The following is a 20,822-nucleotide window of genomic DNA, read 5'->3' on the forward strand; positions in this document are numbered from 1 at the left end:
CGTTGAACATATCTTTTTCAATATTTGATTTATTAAGCAAAATTTCAAGTGAACTTAAACATCATTTAATTATACACCAAAAAGGTACTGGTATGGTATGAAGTAACATAACAGTTAAATCTCAACCTTTGGTCAACTGAACTATAATACCGACCCTTATTTACTTTGTTTTTTTTTCATCCCATCACGTTGTGTTGATTGAAGATGAGGGGGCTTCAATTCGTGAGTACGTAATTAAATCATATCAAAACACCCTTGGTATATTTATAACTTACACATTTTATAACAACTGATCATGCTCAGTAATTAAAAACGTAATATCTATTTACACCTATTATTTCGAATTTCATAATTCGAAATGTTGACATGCCATTCCTCAAAGGAGAAAACAACTACTTTCCTGGCTAATACCACGAATATTGAATTACATCTCCTTTGAAGAACGTGATGTCATCGACAATTCGCCGAAATTAGCACCCCGTATGGCTGGCAATTACAAGGAGAGGGCGCTAAAAACTGACTAGTTTTGACTTTGTTGGGTCTCTTCAGAATGGCGTGATATATATATATATATATATATATATATATATATATAAATATTTTTTAGCGCCGATATTATAACGGGGCGTGTCTTTTAATCGACTCGAATTACACGTTTTTGAATAATCGTGTCTTACAATCTTATTAGTTTTCAACGACCTTCTGGATCAACAACCGTCACGTGTTCAACTATAGTCCTCGAAGTTATTTTATGATGGGTTTACTTTTTAAATGAATTAAAACTTTGATTAAAGAGTTTTTATTAAAAAATGACATCAAGTTCGCAACAAAATTATGTATAAAAAGCTTCACGTTTTGTAATTATTTTTATTAGATATGGTGTTTCAAATTTCTTCATTTAAATCATAATCTTCAACCGGAAAATCTCCACAAGTTACACTATGAGGTTTTACAAAAGCTCCATATTTATCTGGACAGTCGAAATATTTCTTCCCTTTAAAACTGAAGAAATAAAAAAAAGCTCACTCATCTTGCCAGATACACAATTTCAACTCACCTTCCATCATTTTTTCCTAAAGGTTCATCATATTTAACACCAATCCAATACCCAGAAAGGCTTTCGATTGATCCCGCATACATTACAGTACCTAATTTATCAGGGCAATTTTGAACCGATACCTTACAACGAGAACCTATTTTTATACTTTCAACTAAAGCTTTTTCTTCTTTTTCCAGTTTGTCTTTTTTTTGGATATTTTCTTCATTATATTTACCTAATATAACATAAAAATCTTTAAGATTTCCCCTACATCTAGAGTGGAAAAGACTTTTATGCAGTGATGGTCAAAGTTTGAGGTTTTTGGGTCTATGAGAAGAATGTTTGTGAGCAGGACAAAGGAAGAACGAATGTTAAATCTATGTGTAATCCGGACTATAAATACGGCGGAGACACGGTTTGAGAACTGGAGATGTAGTAAAAATTGGAGAAAGGCTATAAAAAATAATGAAGGAAAATGTAGTATGTTCTGATTAGAGTTTCTTTTAACACCATAAGAGAAAAAAAAAAACAAAACAACTCTCAATGCCGGAAAAAACAAGGAAAGTTAACATTAGCTTTGCTCGCGGGTCTGATTCTGAATCAGTTTATGAACACAAAGTGACGTCAAAAACATAACCTTGAAAAGTGAATATTCCTTAATGTACACTTCAAGATTTTATGCTTCTCATTGTATTCATTTTGTAAAAAAATTATTGGTTAATTAGTACTAGATTGTTAAAAATGTTGAAAATAATTACATATAAATATTTTGAGTCTTAATTAAATATGTTTATGCTAAAATTTTTTTTATAAATTAAATTATGACCAAACTTGATATAATAACTTACCTAATTTATTCTTTAACAAAAAAGATCGTACAGTGTCTCCCTTTTTGGCATATTCATCTTGAGACAGTTCAAATTTTGGAATATTTTCAAAATCGAGCTCATTTCTCATAATGAAATTATCGACTACATGTAAACGCATACCATCATCTAATGGATATGAACCAAGTAAAGCATTATTATCATCTAAAGAACAAATAAATTTGTTGTCTTTATCGAAGGCTTGAATCTGCATTGTATTACAACTACCGCCGGTAATTAATTCAAGTTTTGCCTAAAATAATCATACATTATATTGTAATTTATTATGTATGCCGAGTTATATACTTTAAGATCTGAGATAGTTAAATCCTTAGAAAACCGCTTTTCGTTGAACGATATGTCATCTTTTGAGGTAGAGATGTGTACATTAACGAAATCTGAAGATATTACTATGAAACCTGCCATTTTTAATTTTTTTTAATTTATACTTTACACACAATGAATCATATTTTTGTTTGGTTTTGACAAAATTTAACTTAACACAAATTGACAATTGACGTTTCGATATCAATATATGAATGAAATAGAATAATTAAATGACATCGAATGGTTCATCGATTACCATAGAAAAATGAGGTATGATAAGAATCGGACATGTTATATGGAATGTAGACGAATTTTGAAATATTGCGTTCAACAATATTTTTCATTTTTAAAATTTGCTGCATTCCTTTATAAGAGTTTTAATCAACTATTAAGCTATACATTTTTCAATATCTTGCAGGATTTAATTTAATTTTCTCTTTGACGTTACTATTTTAGCGATCGTTTTTTTATCTATGGTACACTGCATCCTTACAATTAAACTACTTATCTTCCATGTGTGATACAAATACGTAACCTCAAACTTAATTCTCTCAAAATGTCAAAACAAGAAAAATCAGAAAAATCTAATAAAAGTAAAACGAAAGTTAAAGTTTTTTCCAAAAGTAAAAAGAAAAATCTACCAGAATCTGTTGTTATTAAACAATTAGTGGATAAATATGAAACAGTAAGTTCGAATTTATTTACTTTATAAACTTAATTTTCTCCACGTTTTACAATTTCTTCATATAGATCATAGTACGATCTATATTTGAAATCTTAATGTCTTATTTCAGATTGATACCAGTCAAATTAAAAAGTTTGGGGATTTTCCTTTATCTTCACAAACTCTCAAGGGTCTTCGGGAATCTGGGTATCACAAACCAACGGAAATCCAAAGGGAGACAATCGGTCTCGCGTTACAAGGTAAAGACGTGTTAGGAGCGGCACAAACAGGTTCCGGGAAAACTTTAGCTTTTCTGATACCACTATTGGAGATTTTATTTCGTCAGCAATGGACAAGATTAGATGGAATAGGGGCACTAGTAATTACCCCAACCAGAGAACTAGCATATCAGATATTTGAAATGCTTCGTAAAGTAGGACAACACCATGGATTCTCAGCTGGTTTGATTATAGGCGGTAAAGATTTAAAATTTGAAAGAAATAGAATGGATCAATGCAACATTATAATATGTACTCCCGGAAGACTTTTACAGCACATGGATGAAAATCCTCTATTAGATTGCGTCAATATGAAAGTATTAATACTTGATGAAGCTGATAGATGTCTGGATATGGGTTTTGAACAAACTATGAACGCTATAATCGCTAATTTACCCCCCAAAAGACAAACTCTTTTATTTTCAGCAACGCAAACTAAATCTGTGAGAGATTTAGCAAGATTAAGTTTAGTTGATCCTTGTTATATAAGCGTACATGAGAATTTAGAACACAGCACACCAAAGGAGCTTTCACAGACTTATGTAGTCTGTGAACTTAAGGATAAAATATCAGTACTGTGGAGTTTTCTCAAGAATCATCCACATAAAAAAATCATGGTGTTCTTTTCGAGCTGTAAACAAGTGAAATATACTTTTGAAATATTTAGCAAGTAAGTATATTTTTGTTCTTTGTACCAATATTTTAAAAATTAAGAGTTTATGTGAAAATTGTAATGTATAATTCTTTTTTATTTTCAAAGCAATTTATCTCTGGAAAGGAGGGTAATTGGGCAGAAATAATAAATTTATATATATTAAATAATGTATTTGTTTGATATGTGTACAAAATACATTTTACAAAGTATATTATATACACATCAAAGCTGGCCTTGGGCAGTGGCATGCGGGGCAGCTGCCAGGGCACGAAAAAATTTTTATTTTGTTTCAACAAGTTTTTTCACTTATCTGATTTTGTCGTCAGATTCCCCACTTTCTTTAAAAGGCACATGAAGTGAAGGTTTGCAATTTCTGGCATTTGTGACTAAAAATATCTTTAAATGTTCTTCAAACTTCAAGTCTACATCCAGAATTAGTCCTAAGTTCTCAGCAAATTGTTTGAATACCACCATCCCACAGTCCAAATTAAATTTTAAATTTTGTTGCAAAATTTCTTCATCTCTGAGAACAAATTAGCAAAACTTCAGTTTTATTTGCATCCAGCTTTAAATTATGCTCAGTAGAATATGCCTAACAGATCTCTATATAGGTGTGTAGCTGCTGCTTTTGGATTTGCAGGATCAAAGTAGTGCAGGACTTGAGTGTCATCAGCATATGATTGAATGTGGGTGTGAAAGATACTGTCACATATATAAAAAATATATTCGAGGAACACAAATGGGTCACATATTGAGCCATTTGGTACACCAGGTACTATTTTGCCAGTCTCAGATGAACTCTGATCCATATGTCTTATTACAAGATATGTCGTCATACTCCAGATATCTCAGCTTTGAAAGAAGGAGATAATGTTCCAACACATCAAATGCCTTGGATTAATTAAAGGAGACATATATGACAGTTTCTTCCTTATCTTATTATGTTGTCAATGATATTTAACATTGCAGTTACTTTGCTATGCCTCATCCTGATCGATACACGGGAAGATTATTTTCTTATAAAAAAAAGTTCATCTGGGTGTGACGTTGTATAATTCTTTTTGTTTATGTCGGGAAAGGAGGGTAATTGGGCAGAAATTTACCAATAAAATTTAGAAAAACACAGTTAAATAAATCTTGAAATTTTTCTAGTTGTTTTGAGTTGATAAAAAAATAAAACAAATAGGGTGATGTAATATTTTGTAAAATTAATATTGAATCAGATTTGTATTATAGCCATTTCGACACTATAATAAGTTATCATAAAAATTTTTGATTTTGATCTTTGTGTTTTTTTTTCACTATAATGTGAAGGGGAGACAGATTGAACCTCGACTCAATATGGCCTTGATAAAAATGTCGTTGGTAACTTTTCGACTTTCATAATTACTGAAAAATACTACCTAAAAATACTTGAAAATATTTTATGTCTCCAGTTGCTATTATGTATGATAACTTTTCATAACACCAAATAACTAATAATTGTTCATATTTGTAAATCCACTGAGTTGATAGACATTAAAACTAAACAAACATATTTTGTTCACAAGTATCTTATCGCATTTTTCGAGCTCTATGCCTCTAATTTCATAAGACAACTATTAATATCGGAGTTTTCAAATTTTGTTGTATACACAAAAACAACTCTAAATTTAAAACACAAAGAAACGCCTCAAAAGCTTTCTAAAATTATCAAAATTGCATCGTTGCAAACAGTCGTTGACATTTGTTTACTTTATAAGAACGTTTTCGAGGTTATGTTATAAAATTTTAGGTTAAGACCAGGTACGAGTTTGATGGCACTTTACGGAACGTTACACCAACTCCGCAGGATGGATATTTACGAAAGTTATTGTAGAAAACAATCGGCTATTTTGTTTTGTACAGATTTAGCAGCTCGCGGTCTAGATTTTCCTGAAGTGCATTGGGTTGTTCAAATGGATTGTCCCGAAGATCCAGAAACTTATATACACAGAGTAGGTAGGACCGCTAGATATCACAGAGGAGGGGAGAGCTTGTTGATTTTATTACCCAGTGAACTTAAAATGGTCGAAAAACTCAAGCAGAAAAAAATTCCAATTGATGAAATAGAGTAAGTACACTAAAATATCATATGAGGGTTAAAAAAAGACATAATATAACCATACATTTTTATGTCATATTCTCTAGTGCGATAATCGATTTAAGTTAAATCGAAATAATAGTAAAATAGTAAAAAGTTTGTTGTGGAGATCAATGAGTGTGGTGGTAGAAAAGACATAGTATGACCATATATTCTTATGTCACAATCTCATGTGTTAATAATCGATTTAAATTGAATCGAAATAGCAGTGAAATGTTCATTGTGGATATTGATGAATGAAAAATTTTTTGGGTTTTTTCTTTGAATGTTTGATTGTACGCTAGAGAAATTACATCCTTAATCATAGACAAATGTTTTCCCTACACTTTTGAAAAAAAAACTGTATTTGCACACATTTTTTATAAGAAATAAATATTTTATTGGAGCTTTTCCTGATTAATAATAATTTTTTATGAATTTTTTTTCTAGTATTAATCCTGATAAACTGAATAATCCAGTAAGGAAAATGGAAGCCTTTTTGGCAAAGGATCCAACTCTTAAAGATACAGCACAAAGGGCTTTCATATCTTACGTAAAAGCAGTTTTTTTAATGAAAGATAAAGAAGTTTTCGACGTACAAGCTTTAGACACAGACGCGTTTTCTAAATCTTTAGGTTTAGCCATACCACCTAGAATAAGATTTCTACAAAGAATGAATGCCAGAATAGAAAAACAAAAACAAACAAACTTTTCTAATAACAATCAAAATACTAAAAAATATTTTGTGGATAATGACAACGAAAGTTATAAAAATAATTCTGATTCTGGTGTAAGCGAAGATGAAAATTTGAAAATATCTTCAAATGAATTTCAATTATATGACAATCAAAGTGACGATAATGATGACGAGATGTTTACGGTTAAAAGGAAAAATCACGACATCGATCTACCAACGGATAAAGAAATAGCAGATTTAAATTTAGGTAGAATCTCGAAGAAGAAACCGATTAGCAAAGCAGCAGCGGCTAAAAAAATCTTGAAGAAAAAAATAGTTCCGAATAAAAAGATATTATTTGACGAAGAAGGTCAAGCAGTGCAGAGTGCTAAAGAAAAGAAATCGGAATTAGCACAGCAATACGAGAATGAGAGCGACGGTGGAATTGATATAGAAAAAGCTAAAAAGGTGAATTTTTTTTCAATTTTTATACAGAGGTTAGAAATTTTGATTAAAATTTGTTTTAGGTGTTACGGGAAGAAGACAAATTCGATAAACAATTGTTTAAAGAGAGAGTGAAGGCGAAACATAAAGAAGAAAAAAGAAAATTGAAAGAGAAAAAGAAAAAAGAAGAAGTTAAAGATGATTTTGGTGAAAGTGATAGTGATGATGTACCAGATATGGATTGGTTACCAGATCCTGATGATATTTATGGTGAAAAAACTGAAGTGGAAGTAGACCGTTTAAAAGATGAAATTGAAGACGAAAAGTTAAAAACAAATAAGAGTGAAGAAAAGAAGTGAGTGATGAAATTTATATATTACTTTGCTATTTCAGAAAGTTTTTAGGCATTTTTCGCACTGAATTTTCAGTCAGGTTTTCAATTTAGTGCATATTGTACTAAAAAATACCTTTTTTTGGTTGTTAATAGATTTATTTTTGTTTCAGAAATAAAAAGAGGTTACCAGAAAAGAAAATTGATGATTTACAAACTGTTTTGAAAAAGAAAAAGAAACATAAAATTAAAGAAATGAATTCTTCACTTTCCGTAAAGGAAGCAGAGGAATTGGCGTTGTTGTTATTAGGGAATACATAAAAGTTTTAAATAAAATATTTTTCTCATGAATTCTTTTGCTTTCATAATAGGGCTTCAAAGTTTTCTGTCAATTTCATTAGATATTTTAAAGAAAACTACGCTCCTCATTGAATATTTGTCTACCATCGTTGTTACAAATTTTTTTTCAATGATTGGTTAAAAATATAATACTTTGTGTAACATATTAACCCAATGTTTTATTCACAAAATAACAATGATTTTTTAACATTTGAAATGGATTGTTCGCATAAAATATTAATTATACTCATTGAATATAGTGGTGAATATTCATCTTAAATTTTTGTCATAAAAGTGTTTTTTATTCTTTTTAAACTATTTTGAGTGATGCTAATAGTTTTGGGATTGATTATATGTTTTCTAAGAAGTTAGTGTTTCGAGGTAAATTACATGGGATGCTAGGATTTGGTGAAAAACGTTTAGGATTTCGAAAAAAATTATATGGGAGGCTAGGATTTGGTGAAAATCGTTTAGGATTTCGAGAAAAATTAAGTACGAGTTGAGAATTTCCAACGGGACGATAGATTTTGGTTAAAAAACCTATAAGACACTAGGATTTATTGGAAATTTATCTAGGCAGTTAGGTTAGGTTAGAAAAATCATTTTGAAGGTTATGATTTGTTGAAAAATACTCTAGGCAACTGAGATTTGAAGAAAAATCACCTCCGAGGCCAGGATTTTTAAAAATATAATCTACAAAACTAGATTCGGAGAGGAATAAGCTAAAAACCTAGGATCTGTTAAAAAAATATGTAGAAGGGTGAGTTTTGTATGAAAATAATTAAAGAGGTTATGATTTATGGGAAAATCATCCAGGAAGTTATTATTTGTTAGTAAAAGACAATAGATTCGTTGAAAGATCATGAAGATGGCTAAGAATGGAGGAAAATCACTTAGGAAGCTCGTATTTATTGTAAAAACTATTAAAAAATCATTTAGAAGACCAAGATTAAGAGAAAAATCACTTAGGATGCTATGTTTTGAAGAAAAAGCACCCAGGAGGCCAGTATTTGTTGAATAATAATCTAGAAGGCTGATATTTGATGAAAAATCACTCTTATTTGTTGCAAAAATTATTTAGTACATTAGAATCATCAAGGAGGCAAAGATTAGGAGAAAAATAACCCAGGAGGATAAGATTTTGTTGATAATTCATCTATGAGGCTAATCATTGTTTAAAAACTATCTAGGATGTTAACACGTGTTAAAAACTGGAGTAGGTCGCTATGATTTGTTAAAAAAACATCTAGTGGGCTAGGATTTAATGATTACCGTATAGAAAAACTATTATTTGTGAAAAAATTAACCAGGGCATTAAAATTTGTTGGAAAACTATCTGTGAGGCTAGTAAACTTGAGAAAATTCATCCAAAAAGGAAAATATTTTCTAAAATATCAACTAGAAGGCTAGAATTTGGTTAAAAAAAATAAGATAGTGGGTAGAAATTATTTAAATATCTTCTAGAGGGTTAAAAATTGTTGAAAATTGAGTGAAGACGGTAAGATTTGTTGAAAAATCATTAAGGTTAGCATTTACTTCAATAATTAAGAATTTCATAAAAAAATCATCTAGGAGGGTGGGATTCTGTTGAAAATTCATCTAACGGGTATGATTTTATTCAAAAAAATTATCTCTAAGGTTGGCAACAGGAGAAAAATCGTCTAATAAATATTGAAACATCATAGGGAACTGAACTTTTTTGAAAATTGGCGTATTACAATAAAATTTGTCGAAAAATCTTCTAGAAGGTTGGGATTTGGTTGAAAAACTGTCTAGTAGCCGAGGGTTTTTGTCAAAAATTAAATAAGATGGGTATGATATTCTTTTAAAACCATTTGTTGTGGCTAGTAACTAGAGAAATATCATCTAAGAAGAAATATAGTTTAGTGAGCTACAATTATTGTGAAAAATTGACTAAGAGGCTAGTAATTGTCGAAAAATCACCTAGGGGGCTAAAATTTATCGAAAAATGGGTGTAACATACAAAAATTTGATGAAAAATCATTAAAAATCATTAAGAAAATTGAGTTGTACTTGAAAAATTGACTAGAAGACAAGGATTTGATTTAAAATTCATCTAGGAGGGCATGATTTTGTTGAAATACTATTTTTGAAGCTAGAAACTGAAAAAAAATTCATCTAAAAAATGAATATTTTTTTAAATATAATCCAGAAAGCTATGATTTTGATTGAAAATTAATGAAGAGGCTAGCAATGGTTGAAAAATCACCAAGAGGGCTAAAATTTATTGAAAAATGGGTGAAACACACAAAAATTTTATGACAAATCATTTAGAAAGTTTATTTATATTTGAAAAATCAACTAGAAGACAATGCTTTTATTTAAAATTCATTTAGGAGGGTACGATTTTGTTAAAAAACCATTTTTGAGTCTAGAACCTGAAAAAAATTCATCTAAAAAGTGAATATTTTTTTAAATATAATCCAGAAAGCTATAATTTTGGTTGAGACTCAACTAAGAGCCTAGCAATGATTGCAAAATCATCTAGGAGGCTAAAATTTTGTTGAAGAATCACTTAGGACATCAACAAAATTTAAAAATTTATCCAGTTTGCTAGTATTTATTCACAAATAATCCAAGACGCTAAAAATTCTTAAAAAATCTTCTTGTAACCTAGACTTTTTTCAAAAATTATTTATGCAGCTGGAATTTCTCTAAAAAGTATTCTGGAAGATAAGAATTTACTAAAAAAAGAACCTAGATGACTAAGATTCTTATTGAAAGAGTGAAAGAGTTGAATTCATGTTAGATTCTATTATAATGTAGAGTACTTGAATTTTATGTATAGTGTGAAAGTTATAAGGGAAAAACACGGGCTCAGTAGAGTAAATATGAATAAATTGTGGTCCTTATCATCAATTACATTACAAAAACCTTCCATTTTAACCACCAAAAATCAAATATTCACCACAACACTCTCGTTCCTTGTATTTTATCTGTTATTAATTTATTTCTATTGAAAATTCTTGTCAATCCATCATTTTTCACAAGTACAATCCACCCAATCCTTAGGATTCCTCAGTACTTTTAAAAGTTCACCTTCAGGCGAATCTTCCTTTGGTTCATGCATATATTCCCATCTCTAAAAATATAAACACCTACAAATACTTTCAATAACTATTATTAACGCTACTTACAGCAGTTAAAGGCAACGACATTAATATGCTTTCGTATCTAGCACCTGGAGTGTATAAACCAAACTTGGTGCCTCTATCATAGATCAAATTGAACTCTACGTATCTTCCCCTTCTAAGTAACTGCCATTCCCTTTCAACGTTTGTGTATTTCGTCATTTTGTGTCTTTGTACTATAACAATCAGTTGATAAACAATCGGTTAGTCATTTTAAAAAGAAGCACAGATACCTAATGGAATGTAAGAAGGAATCACAGCGTTAGCACAGCTTTTAACAAATTCGAAACAATGTTCCTGATTGGGTGTATCTAGATCGTCGAAAAAAATACCACCGACGCCTCTCCTTTCACCTCTGTGAGGGATATTGAAATAATCGTCACACCATTTCTTAAATTTGGGATAATAAGTTTTGTCGTGTTTGTCACAGGCGTCTTTGAGTTCTTTATGAAAATGTACGGCGTCTGCGGTGTTCAAATAATAAGGAGTTAAGTCTGTACCGCCTCCAAACCACCATTGAACTTCATCACCACTTGTTACTTCAAAATACCTACAAATTTTTCGGAAAACAACATACAAATTGGTAATGAAGCATTAATGCCATTATGTTTTGAAAACAAGTTAATTTATGTTCGATAGAATGATTTTATTTTGTAAATACTGGGTATGTGCGGAAAGTAATGCCTAGATTTAAGAAATTTATTGATATGAATGGAACTTCAAACGATCCTCCAGTGTGAATACACTTAGGACATCAATATTTCCATGTGGTATAGAAATCTTCAACTGACATTACCACTTCATAGACCCTAATCTTCTCCAAATGGGGGAGACTAATAATTGATGAAACAACATCTAGGAGACAAATTTTTTGAAAATTTGTGTTAGATGTTGGGGTTTAGTCAAAAAAATTGAATAGGAAACTAGGATTTTATTAAAATTTCATCTAAAAAGGAAGAATTTTGTTGAAACTTCATCTAGAAGATTGGCATTTGGTTCAAACACCATCTTTGATGCTAGTAATTGGAGAACAATCATCTCAAAGGAAAATATTCCCTAAAATATTATCTAGGAGATTCTGATCTTATCAAGGGCCACCAAATATTGTCCTTTTAGTTATCTCCCGAGCCGAGGAAATTAAAAGAAGCCTCTGGGGGTCGGTGCTGGCTAGAATATGCCTTGATATTGTTTTTTGTCCGGTATTATACGCTTTTTGTTGGTTTATAAAGGAGAAATATCCCTTCATGAATTGTTTCGTTATATACTAAACATATTAGATAACATTTCATATGAAAGCACAGCAAATTTACACAAAACTTTGATAAATTATACCAAAATCGTTCTCATCAATCATATGGAGACTTGCTTAATCGTTTTAGAGTGTAAAGTAACTAGTATTTGTCCCTCCCTGGCAGATGAAAGAGTTTTTAGAATGCATAAAACTGACTGGCATAGATCTGCTAATAGCTACTAAAAAATCCTACTTTTGACCCCAAAAAATGTGTCATATGAGCAAAAAGGAACTAATTTGATTTGTAAACGACCTAAACCAAATAAAAGTGATATAAAACAGTAACAAGGATAATAAAATTCATTAGAAAAACGCCTTTATTTGAAAATTATTTCCAAACATTTACTCAAACTGTATAGGACCAAAGTTAGAGAAAAATTAAGTTGAATTAAGTAAAAAAAAATTATGATTATAGAAAAATACCCTTTGGAACGATTTTACTAATGCGGCGCCTATATAAATATATTAAAAACATACCTATAGTTGAAATGTATTGTCGGTACCATTGGATTTACAGGATGAATGACTGCACTTATACCAGCAGCAAAGAAAGGTAGCTGTCCATTTTCGAGTTTTTTACCTCTAGAGCGCATCTGAGCAACAGCTCCAGGTGGTAAATTCCCGTGAACTACAGATATATTTACTCCAGCTTTTTCAAATACTTTTCCATCTTGCAAAACACATGTTACGCCACCACCTCCTTCTTTCCTTTCCCATCGGTCGACGATGAATTTATTGCAATTTTCTTCGGCTTCTAGAGAACTACAAAATTCTTTTTGTACTTTCAAAATCATCAGTTCCATTTTTGTTTTCATATCGTTTGGGTTGGAAGATAATTTTTCTAATGGCGTGATCGGTTGTGCCATAAATTCATTAATATCTAAAGAATGTTTGGATAGAGATGTGAAAATTGATGCGGCTGCTGTAAAAGACATCCCAAATTTTCTACAAAAAAATTAAATCTAATTCAAATTGCCCGCTTCAAATAACCTAAAATTACCGTAATCTGGTGATTTTTTGTTCTCGTTGATAATACAACAATGAACAATTTTTTATAAATATTTTGAAAAACATTTTCAGACTTAATCTAACTTAAAATAATATTTACTAGGTATAAAAATATTAATCTATCACGTTTTTATTTTTCTAATGAATCAGCTGTTGTTGTTATGTATTAACGCAGTGCTACCACAAGTTAAAAGTTGTTAGAAAGATAAATCGATTTCCAACGTAACTTTCGTTTCTTATATCTTATATCTTTTTTTCTACTACTACTACATTATCTAAGCATAAAAAAATGTTTTGATCTCGATATTTCACAAAATATATACTCCGCAATGGTATTGATGTAGATTATTTCAGCACAGTATCAGTAACAAACAGAAGTATAGAGCCGTACTAAGGAACAACGATTTTAATAACAACATTAATCATTAAAGTAATTATAATACAAATTGATAATAATCTTTTGAGATATTATAACAAATACATGAATGGAAATTGATATTTATAAATATCTAGGTGTCAGATTGAAAAAAGTTCCTAAAATTGCCAGAAGCTGATGAGATATGGAACTTGTAAGTTTTATAGAAAAAATATCCATTATAAAATGGTATTGGGTGGAATAATTTAATCGGGATATGAAATTAGTTATGAACAGAACGTATTTCATGAAGTCGACTAAAACCTTCGTCTAAATGGATACACGGTTTGAAAATTAAAAGTAATAGTTTATTTAAAATCAAAAAGATAAAATATGGAATGAATGGGGTAAAAAAAATGTTGAATTATGCACAGCTAAAACAAGAAGGGGTAATGTTATTACTCACTTATGGTTAATTCCTTGGCAAATATTTTTTAGATTGGATTAAACATTTTGATCAAAAGTGTGCTACATTTAAACGTATTATTTTAATTTATTTTTTATATTTCATTCTCAAGGGGACATAAAATATTATCAAAGAAAATTTCACATAGCTATCGATATTTTACTACATATCACGCAAAGGTTAACATATAAATTTAATTAATTTCAAACAATTTTTGTTAGTAGAAAAAAAAATTATTGAAAGTAATATTACGATAACAGAACGATTGGCTTGAGCCGGTCCTACTACGTAGCTAACAGGTTGTGTCGCATTATCCTATCAACGCTCGTTTATCTCTTTCTGTTGCATGTAACAGAAAAAGACGGAAATAGATAAGATTGTTCAATTTAAATCATAAGCAACATGTGGTATTTTTGACTCATATCGATCTGTCAAGGTATGTGTATGTAGATAAACGTAGAGAACGTTAGGTTGTTTTTATCTAGCCAATCCTTGCTGTCGGGGGTGTATTTTGATATTTATTTCGTGAGAAACAATAGTGGTGCAAATTTCGGCTTGCGCTTTAGGTTAGGTCCTTTTAGCGCAGCTTTCGAAACTGTGCGAAATCAGTGCGGATATTCTGATATCGACTTTTTTGCGAGAGTGCCGTAAGTTGGTGAGAACAGCTAGAGTAGAGGTCGTCGCGACGCGTTCCTTTTGAATATAATTGCTAAAAGTCCGGGTTTTCGAAGCGCATTGTATATATTCCAGACTTTACGCGACGTACTACAAGCTAAGCTTCATTTTAGTCGATATTTTTGCTGCAGAGTGGTGTAATTTCGCAGATGGCATAGAAATTTTTTGAATAATCATTTAAATTCGCGAGGTAAATTGTTTTTAACTATCGGTTATTTTACCAAAGTATGGTGTGATGAGGCGTGAGAAGGACGACAGACGTGAAGTTATGAAGAAGTTCACATTTAAAGGCGTTCTAGACAATTTCCGCAACTCTGTTGCTCAACCCTCCAGACAAGATCAAGAGATCCAAGAAACTCTCAAATCAGATCACTTCCAAATTAAGAGGGTAAGTTGTCATGTTGAAAATATTATATATATACAATAACAATCTATATCTACGATGGATCTATATGAAATGAAAACATATTGCATATAAAATAAATTTATTCATATAATATTTATTGTGAAAGATAACAGATATATACAAAAAATTCAAATTAGATTCAAATGATACCGACCGAAATAATAGTATGTGTGAATCTACTTCTCAATAAAATTAACAAACTCTAGAAATAAACGAGGGTTTTTTTTGAAATTAAGGATACAAAATTAGATTTCAACTTTTTTGGAAAGTTTCTTTCGATTTTAATTCACACTTGCAGTACAAATGAAAGTGAAGGACCAAAATTGTATTGAAATGACTGCATTTTAATATGTTTGAGGTTATATATTCATGAAATTTTATTAAAGGGCTCCAGAATTCCATTGTAATAATTTATCTTCTTCTTGAGTGAATTTTAGGTTGTTTTTAAATTTTATTTTACGTTTTACCGCTTGGCTCCGAAATTTTCAACAGGTTAGTTAGTTAGTTAGTAACGATCTAGCTTACTAGAGCAAGATCAATCAAAAATCCACTAAATTGAGACAAAACAGATGAAAACCTTATTTCCCTATAACTAATCAAAGCTCTAGCAATTTTAGGCAAGATTAAAAGAAGAAACAGGCATCTAAGGCACACTCTATTAAAAATTTAGCTCACTAAAGCAAAATAAAAAAATCTAGCTATTCAAGGCAAAATATATAAAAAGTCACCTTCCTAGAACTAATTAAAGCTTTTTGACAAGATTAACTGATTTAAGGCATACTTTTACTTAATGTAAAATCAATGAGGAACCTAACAACTTAAACCAGGATCATTTAGAGGTTCAATTATATTAGGCAAGATTAAAAGTCAGTCGAAAATTCAAAAACCAAATGAAATGTCGATTCAAGTTCCAATTATCTAAGGCAAGATTATTCAAAGCTATAGTTAGCCAAGGCAAGTTCCATTCGAGAGCATAGCTTTCAAGGCAAGATCAAGCAATGATCCATTCATCCACCAAATGCTAAATAAATAAAAGCTTCAGCTCTTTGAGGCAAGATAACTGACACATTTAGCTACTAAAAAGAAAGATTGATGCAAGGTCTAATTATATGAGGCAAGATTAATCTGAGATTCAATCATATGAGGTAACACTAATTTGAGATTCATTTATCTAAGGCAAGACCAATGAAAGCTACATCCATTTAAAATTGATTTAAAATCAATGCAACTAAGAGAAGATTAATTTGAAATTAAGTCGAACCTTGCAAAACAAAATTAATTAAAATGTAACTATCCAAAGAAAGCAAAATGAATCGTTAATTCAGGTACAAAATTATTTAAGATATAACTGTTCGAGCTAAGCAATTATACAATCATCTAAAGCAAGATTCATCTAAGAATCAGAGAACTAAGGCAATAAAGATTTAGTATCCAGCCAACTAAGGCGATGTTAATTAAATTTTACAGCCAATTAAGGCAAAATCGATTTAAGACTCAGCTACCTAGGGAAAGATTGTTCAAAGTTTGAACTATTTAAAGCAAGATTAATGAATTTAATTGATCTAGAATTCAGTGATATATGGCAAGGTTAATCGAGCATAGATTTATCTGAGATAAAATATCTAGTTGTCTGAAGCAGGATAAATTAAAAAAGCAAGTATCAAATGAGAAATCGATTTAGATCAATGAAGAACCAGCTTTGTGAGTCAAATTAATCAGATATTCATCCCAACTAAATCAAAACCGATTGAAGAACCAGCCATCTAAGACAACAGTTTTGGTCAACTAAAGCAAGATTTAAAAGATATACAATTACGTAAGATGAGATATATTTAACATTCAGCTAAATAAAGCTAGATGGATTCAAAATCCAGCCAATTAAGGCAAGATAGATTTGAAATTCGGTTATAGTTCAACCATCTAAGACAAATCCTATTGAGATTTTGCATTATTATGTGAGAAAATCCAAAAATGAAATATCGAATCAAAATCCAGCTGTGTAAGGCAAGATTAATTGAAAAATCAACCGATTGAGATGAGATGGACTTAAATCTAACAATTTTAAGCAAGTTCACTCAAAGATACAGTCAATTGACGCAAGACAGACTCAATATCTCGGGAATCAAGGTAAAATAGATACTAAAATCAGTCATTTAAGCAAATCCAACTGATGATTTTGCTCTATTATGTAGGATACATCTAAAATGAAAGATTTCTAGCCATAACAAGCAAGATAGAATCAAGATACAGAAGTCCATGGCAAGATTCGTTGAAAATTAACCAATTTAGGTGAGATCCATTCGAAGTCTAGCCGTCTAAAGCAAGTTCAATCAAAGACACAACCAATAAATTAAGGTAAGATAAAAGGTAAGAAAAAAGTTATCAATGGCAAGATTAAATTACGCTATTATGTGATATATATCCAAATTGAAAGATTTATTCAAGATCTAGCCATAACAAGCAAGATAGATTCAAGATCCAGATGTCCAAGGCAAGATTCAAAGATAAAGCCAAAAACAGAAAGGCAGATTTAATATCCATCGAATTAAGGTAATTTGAAATTTAGTCATATAAAGCAAGATTAGGTTGTAATTCAATCATCTAACACAAATCCTAATGAAATTTTGCTTTATCATGTGAGATACATCCAAAAATTAAAAATTGAATCAAAATCCAGCTAACTAAGGCAAGATTAATTGAAAATTCACCCGATTGAGTTAAGATGGATTTAAAATCTAACAATTTAAAGCGAGTTCAATCAAACATACATCTAACTATCTAAAACAAACCCAATTGACTCTATTATGTAAGATACATCCAGAATCAAAGATTGTTTCAAGATCTTGCCGTATAAAGCAAAATAGATTTAACTTACATCTATCCAAGAACAAATTTAACCAATTAAGGTTAGTCGTCTAATGCATGTCCAAATATATAGCCAATTGAAGCAATGCAGATTCAATATCCATTGAATTAAGGTAAGACAAAAACGAAAAATGTCATCAAAAGCCAGATTAAATAAAAATTCAACCATCTAAGGCAAACACAATCTATTAAATCACTTTATTATGTAAGATACATCCAAAATGAAAGATTGATTCAAGATCCAGCCAAATGAAGCAAGATATATTCAAGATCCAGCTATTCAAGGTAAGATTCGTGAAAATTTAACCAATTAAGGTAAGATCGGTTCAAAGTGTAGCCGTCTCAAGCAAGTTCAATCAAAGATACAGCCAATTAAAACAAGGCAGATTCAATATCTATTGAATTGAGGTAAGATAGATACGAAAAAGGCCATCAAAGGCAATATTAAGTAAAAATTCAACCATCTAAGGAAAACAATGATCAAATCACTTTATTATGTAAGGTATATCCAAAATAAAAGATTGATTCAAGATTCAATTAAGGTGAGATCGGTTCAAAGTCTAGCCGTCTTACATATTCAATAGGTAAAATAGATTTTGGGTAAGCTAGATACGGAAACTAGTAGTCTAAGGCAAGATTAGGTAAAAATTTAACCATCTAAAGCAAACCCAATTGACGATTAAGCTCTATTATGTAAGATTCATTTAAAATAAAAGATTGATTCGAGATCTAGCCATACAAAGCAAGATAGATTCAATCCAGCTGTCCAAGGCAAGATTCATTGAAAATTAAAGCAAGTTCAATCAAATATATAGCCACTAAAGTAAAAGAGATTCAATATCCAGCTGTCTAAGGCAAGACTAATTAAAAATTTTACCAGTTAAGACTAAATAGAATTAAAGTCTAGCCATGTGAGGCAAGATAAGTCAGAAAACCAGCTACCCAAAGCAATATTAATAAAAGATCCAGACAAAATAGAAATGAGCCAGTTAAGGCAAGATTAGTCAAAAATAGATCAAATGCAAGATTTATCGAATAATAATCGTTGATAATACATTTTATAAATTTGAGGAGTGCTACCTTAAGATTGTATGAGTGGCATTTCCACTTTTACTCAAAAATTTAACGTCATACTATTTCTTCAAAAAATATATTAAATGAAACATGTTTTGTTCTTATATGGTAATTTTCTTATTTAATTAAAAAAGAAGAAAAACTCGGTATGTATAATGGATTACTACGTGTTGATTCGGTGATACTAAAGATTAAAAACGTTTTGTACCACTACCTACTACACTATTTTATTTATATATTTAGGCAGCAGCGAGATTCGATACCGAATCCAAATACACTCCCTCTAGTTTCTTTGATATCGTAAATTGTACAATGTTGCCTCGTTATCACAAACACAAATGGTATTGTCAAGGTCGTTGTTCCATTTTCGATGATGTATTCGTTTTCGTAATAATATATCTAACAAAACGGATAAATATTTACACTGAAAAAAGTGTTGTTTTCGAATAATGGGAAGCAATGAAAACAGTTAGTACAGTAGTTCTAATTTAAAGTCATCAGTTTCTTTTAGATATTTGAAAAACTGTGAAAATCGGCTTCGATTAGTCACATAAAAATTGATTTAAAGTAATAGTAAGTGATATTTAACGATCAACAAACACGTAAATTACAGCAACTGTATTTCGGAATTTTTGAATTAATGCTGGAAAACTTAGTGGCTGTCGCGCACCGCATCACTATTCATTTTTTTATCAAAGATAATGTAAAACCAGCAGAAACTCATCGAAAATTCGGGGATGAGTGCCTCTTCGACTCAAGTGTATGAACCGAAAAGACTGAAAAGTATTGGCACACTTTGCCACATGCGCGGCGTCCCAAATCAAGTGTTACCGATGAGAATGTCAGCGCCGTAGAAAAACTTAATTTGGGAAAACGACGCAGTATAGTACACGAAATGGCTGCAGAATTTGGCATTAACGTAGATAATAATGAGCATGAACGGCTCGGTTACAGATTTCAGTTTCAGTAAGTGCCAAGACTTCTGAATTTTCTGAGTTGTTGCGGTTAATTTTCTCACTGAACAATCAACTATTTGCGCGAACCACCTAAAAAACACAATAAAACCTGTTTATAGATCAAAACGACGCGATATTCCAATCTGCAGTGTGATATTGCTGCAAGACAACGCAAGAGTTTCAACGATGCCTACCCCGCAATCCTATTTTGAACTGAGGCATTTAATCTGCTTTATTACCTTAGGAATAGTTGGAACTTCTCCTAAATGGCGAGTTAATTGTTACAGGATTAGTGAGTAGGAAGAAACAAAAATGGGACAGATGTGAATGTCATGGGGTAAATAGTTGGCATTGGATAGACTAGATGGCACGAGTTGGGAAAAGGGAATTAATGGCAAATGTAAGAGTTGTGATAGATACAAAGTTGTTTGGGGGACTTTGGAAGCAGGAGAGGAGTGCAAATGATGTTTCAGACGATTATGGAAGAATATGAGAAAGATGATTCGGTGATGACGTTGGATTCGAAGAAATTTGGGAAGGAGAATCGAAAACTAGGGAAAAGGAGACACGAGGAGAAATAGGGCGAGTCAAAATTAGTTGTAGGGAGTAAGAGTCGAAGTTGAGTCGAATAGCAGTAGGGTTGGGATAGATCTGAAAAGGTGCAGCAGCAAGGGATCCAATTATTTATATTGTTTTGGTATATACGAGAATCATAGAGACAAAGATAAGGAATTACAAGCATGAAGAAATGGAGGAGGAGCAAAGTGCATAAAGACAAACGATAGATAACATATACATATTGAGGAGCTTGATAGAAAAGGATATAGACTCACATATTACATTCATCGATTTAA

The 20,822-nt window shown here is 31.0% G+C and overlaps 4 protein-coding genes across 6 annotated transcripts in view; 2 read left to right on the forward strand and 2 right to left on the reverse strand.

Annotated features, from left to right (window-relative positions):
- Positions 1-783: 783 nt before the first annotated feature.
- Positions 784-2,446, reverse strand: LOC130441287 (tubulin-folding cofactor B). The gene is made up of 4 exons (XM_056774891.1): positions 2,212-2,446; positions 1,888-2,158; positions 1,058-1,274; positions 784-1,002 (listed from the first exon to the last, which is right to left on the reverse strand). Exons 1-4 carry the CDS (start codon positions 2,329-2,331, stop codon positions 885-887), a joined length of 726 nt encoding a protein of 241 aa, XP_056630869.1. The 5' UTR covers positions 2,332-2,446; the 3' UTR covers positions 784-884.
- An 18-nt stretch (positions 2,447-2,464) lies between these two features.
- On the forward strand, positions 2,465-7,728 carry LOC130441284 (probable ATP-dependent RNA helicase DDX10). 2 transcript variants are annotated; one of them, XM_056774889.1, is made up of 7 exons: positions 2,465-2,502; positions 2,689-2,917; positions 3,027-3,844; positions 5,604-5,921; positions 6,381-7,074; positions 7,134-7,405; positions 7,555-7,728. In XM_056774889.1, the coding sequence occupies exons 2-7, from the start codon at positions 2,789-2,791 to the stop codon at positions 7,700-7,702; spliced, it is 2,379 nt and encodes a 792-aa protein (XP_056630867.1). In that variant the 5' UTR covers positions 2,465-2,502; positions 2,689-2,788; the 3' UTR covers positions 7,703-7,728. The 2 variants fall into 2 exon arrangements, with proteins under 2 accessions (XP_056630867.1, XP_056630866.1); XM_056774888.1 differs by lacking the exon at positions 2,465-2,502 and having other exon boundaries at positions 2,556-2,917.
- LOC130441286 (oxygen-dependent coproporphyrinogen-III oxidase) lies at positions 7,580-13,547 on the reverse strand. The gene is made up of 5 exons (XM_056774890.1): positions 13,164-13,547; positions 12,641-13,108; positions 11,106-11,422; positions 10,879-11,048; positions 7,580-10,823 (listed from the first exon to the last, which is right to left on the reverse strand). Exons 1-5 carry the CDS (start codon positions 13,235-13,237, stop codon positions 10,719-10,721), a joined length of 1,134 nt encoding a protein of 377 aa, XP_056630868.1. The 5' UTR covers positions 13,238-13,547; the 3' UTR covers positions 7,580-10,718.
- Positions 13,548-14,425: 878 nt separating this feature from the next.
- The window catches only part of LOC130441048 (syntaxin-binding protein 5), a 263,671-nt gene continuing 257,274 nt past the window's right edge, over positions 14,426-20,822 (forward strand). Inside the window, exon 1 of one of the 2 annotated variants that reach the window (XM_056774529.1) lies at positions 14,426-15,055. In XM_056774529.1, coding sequence (XP_056630507.1) covers positions 14,903-15,055 — 153 coding nt within the window. In that variant the 5' untranslated portion in view covers positions 14,426-14,902. The remainder of the gene's footprint in view (positions 15,056-20,822) is intronic. The other variant, XM_056774530.1, reaches the window with a different exon arrangement.

Source organism: Diorhabda sublineata, chromosome 3 (genome assembly GCF_026230105.1).
Source record: "Diorhabda sublineata isolate icDioSubl1.1 chromosome 3, icDioSubl1.1, whole genome shotgun sequence".
NCBI lineage: Eukaryota > Metazoa > Arthropoda > Insecta > Coleoptera > Chrysomelidae > Diorhabda > Diorhabda sublineata.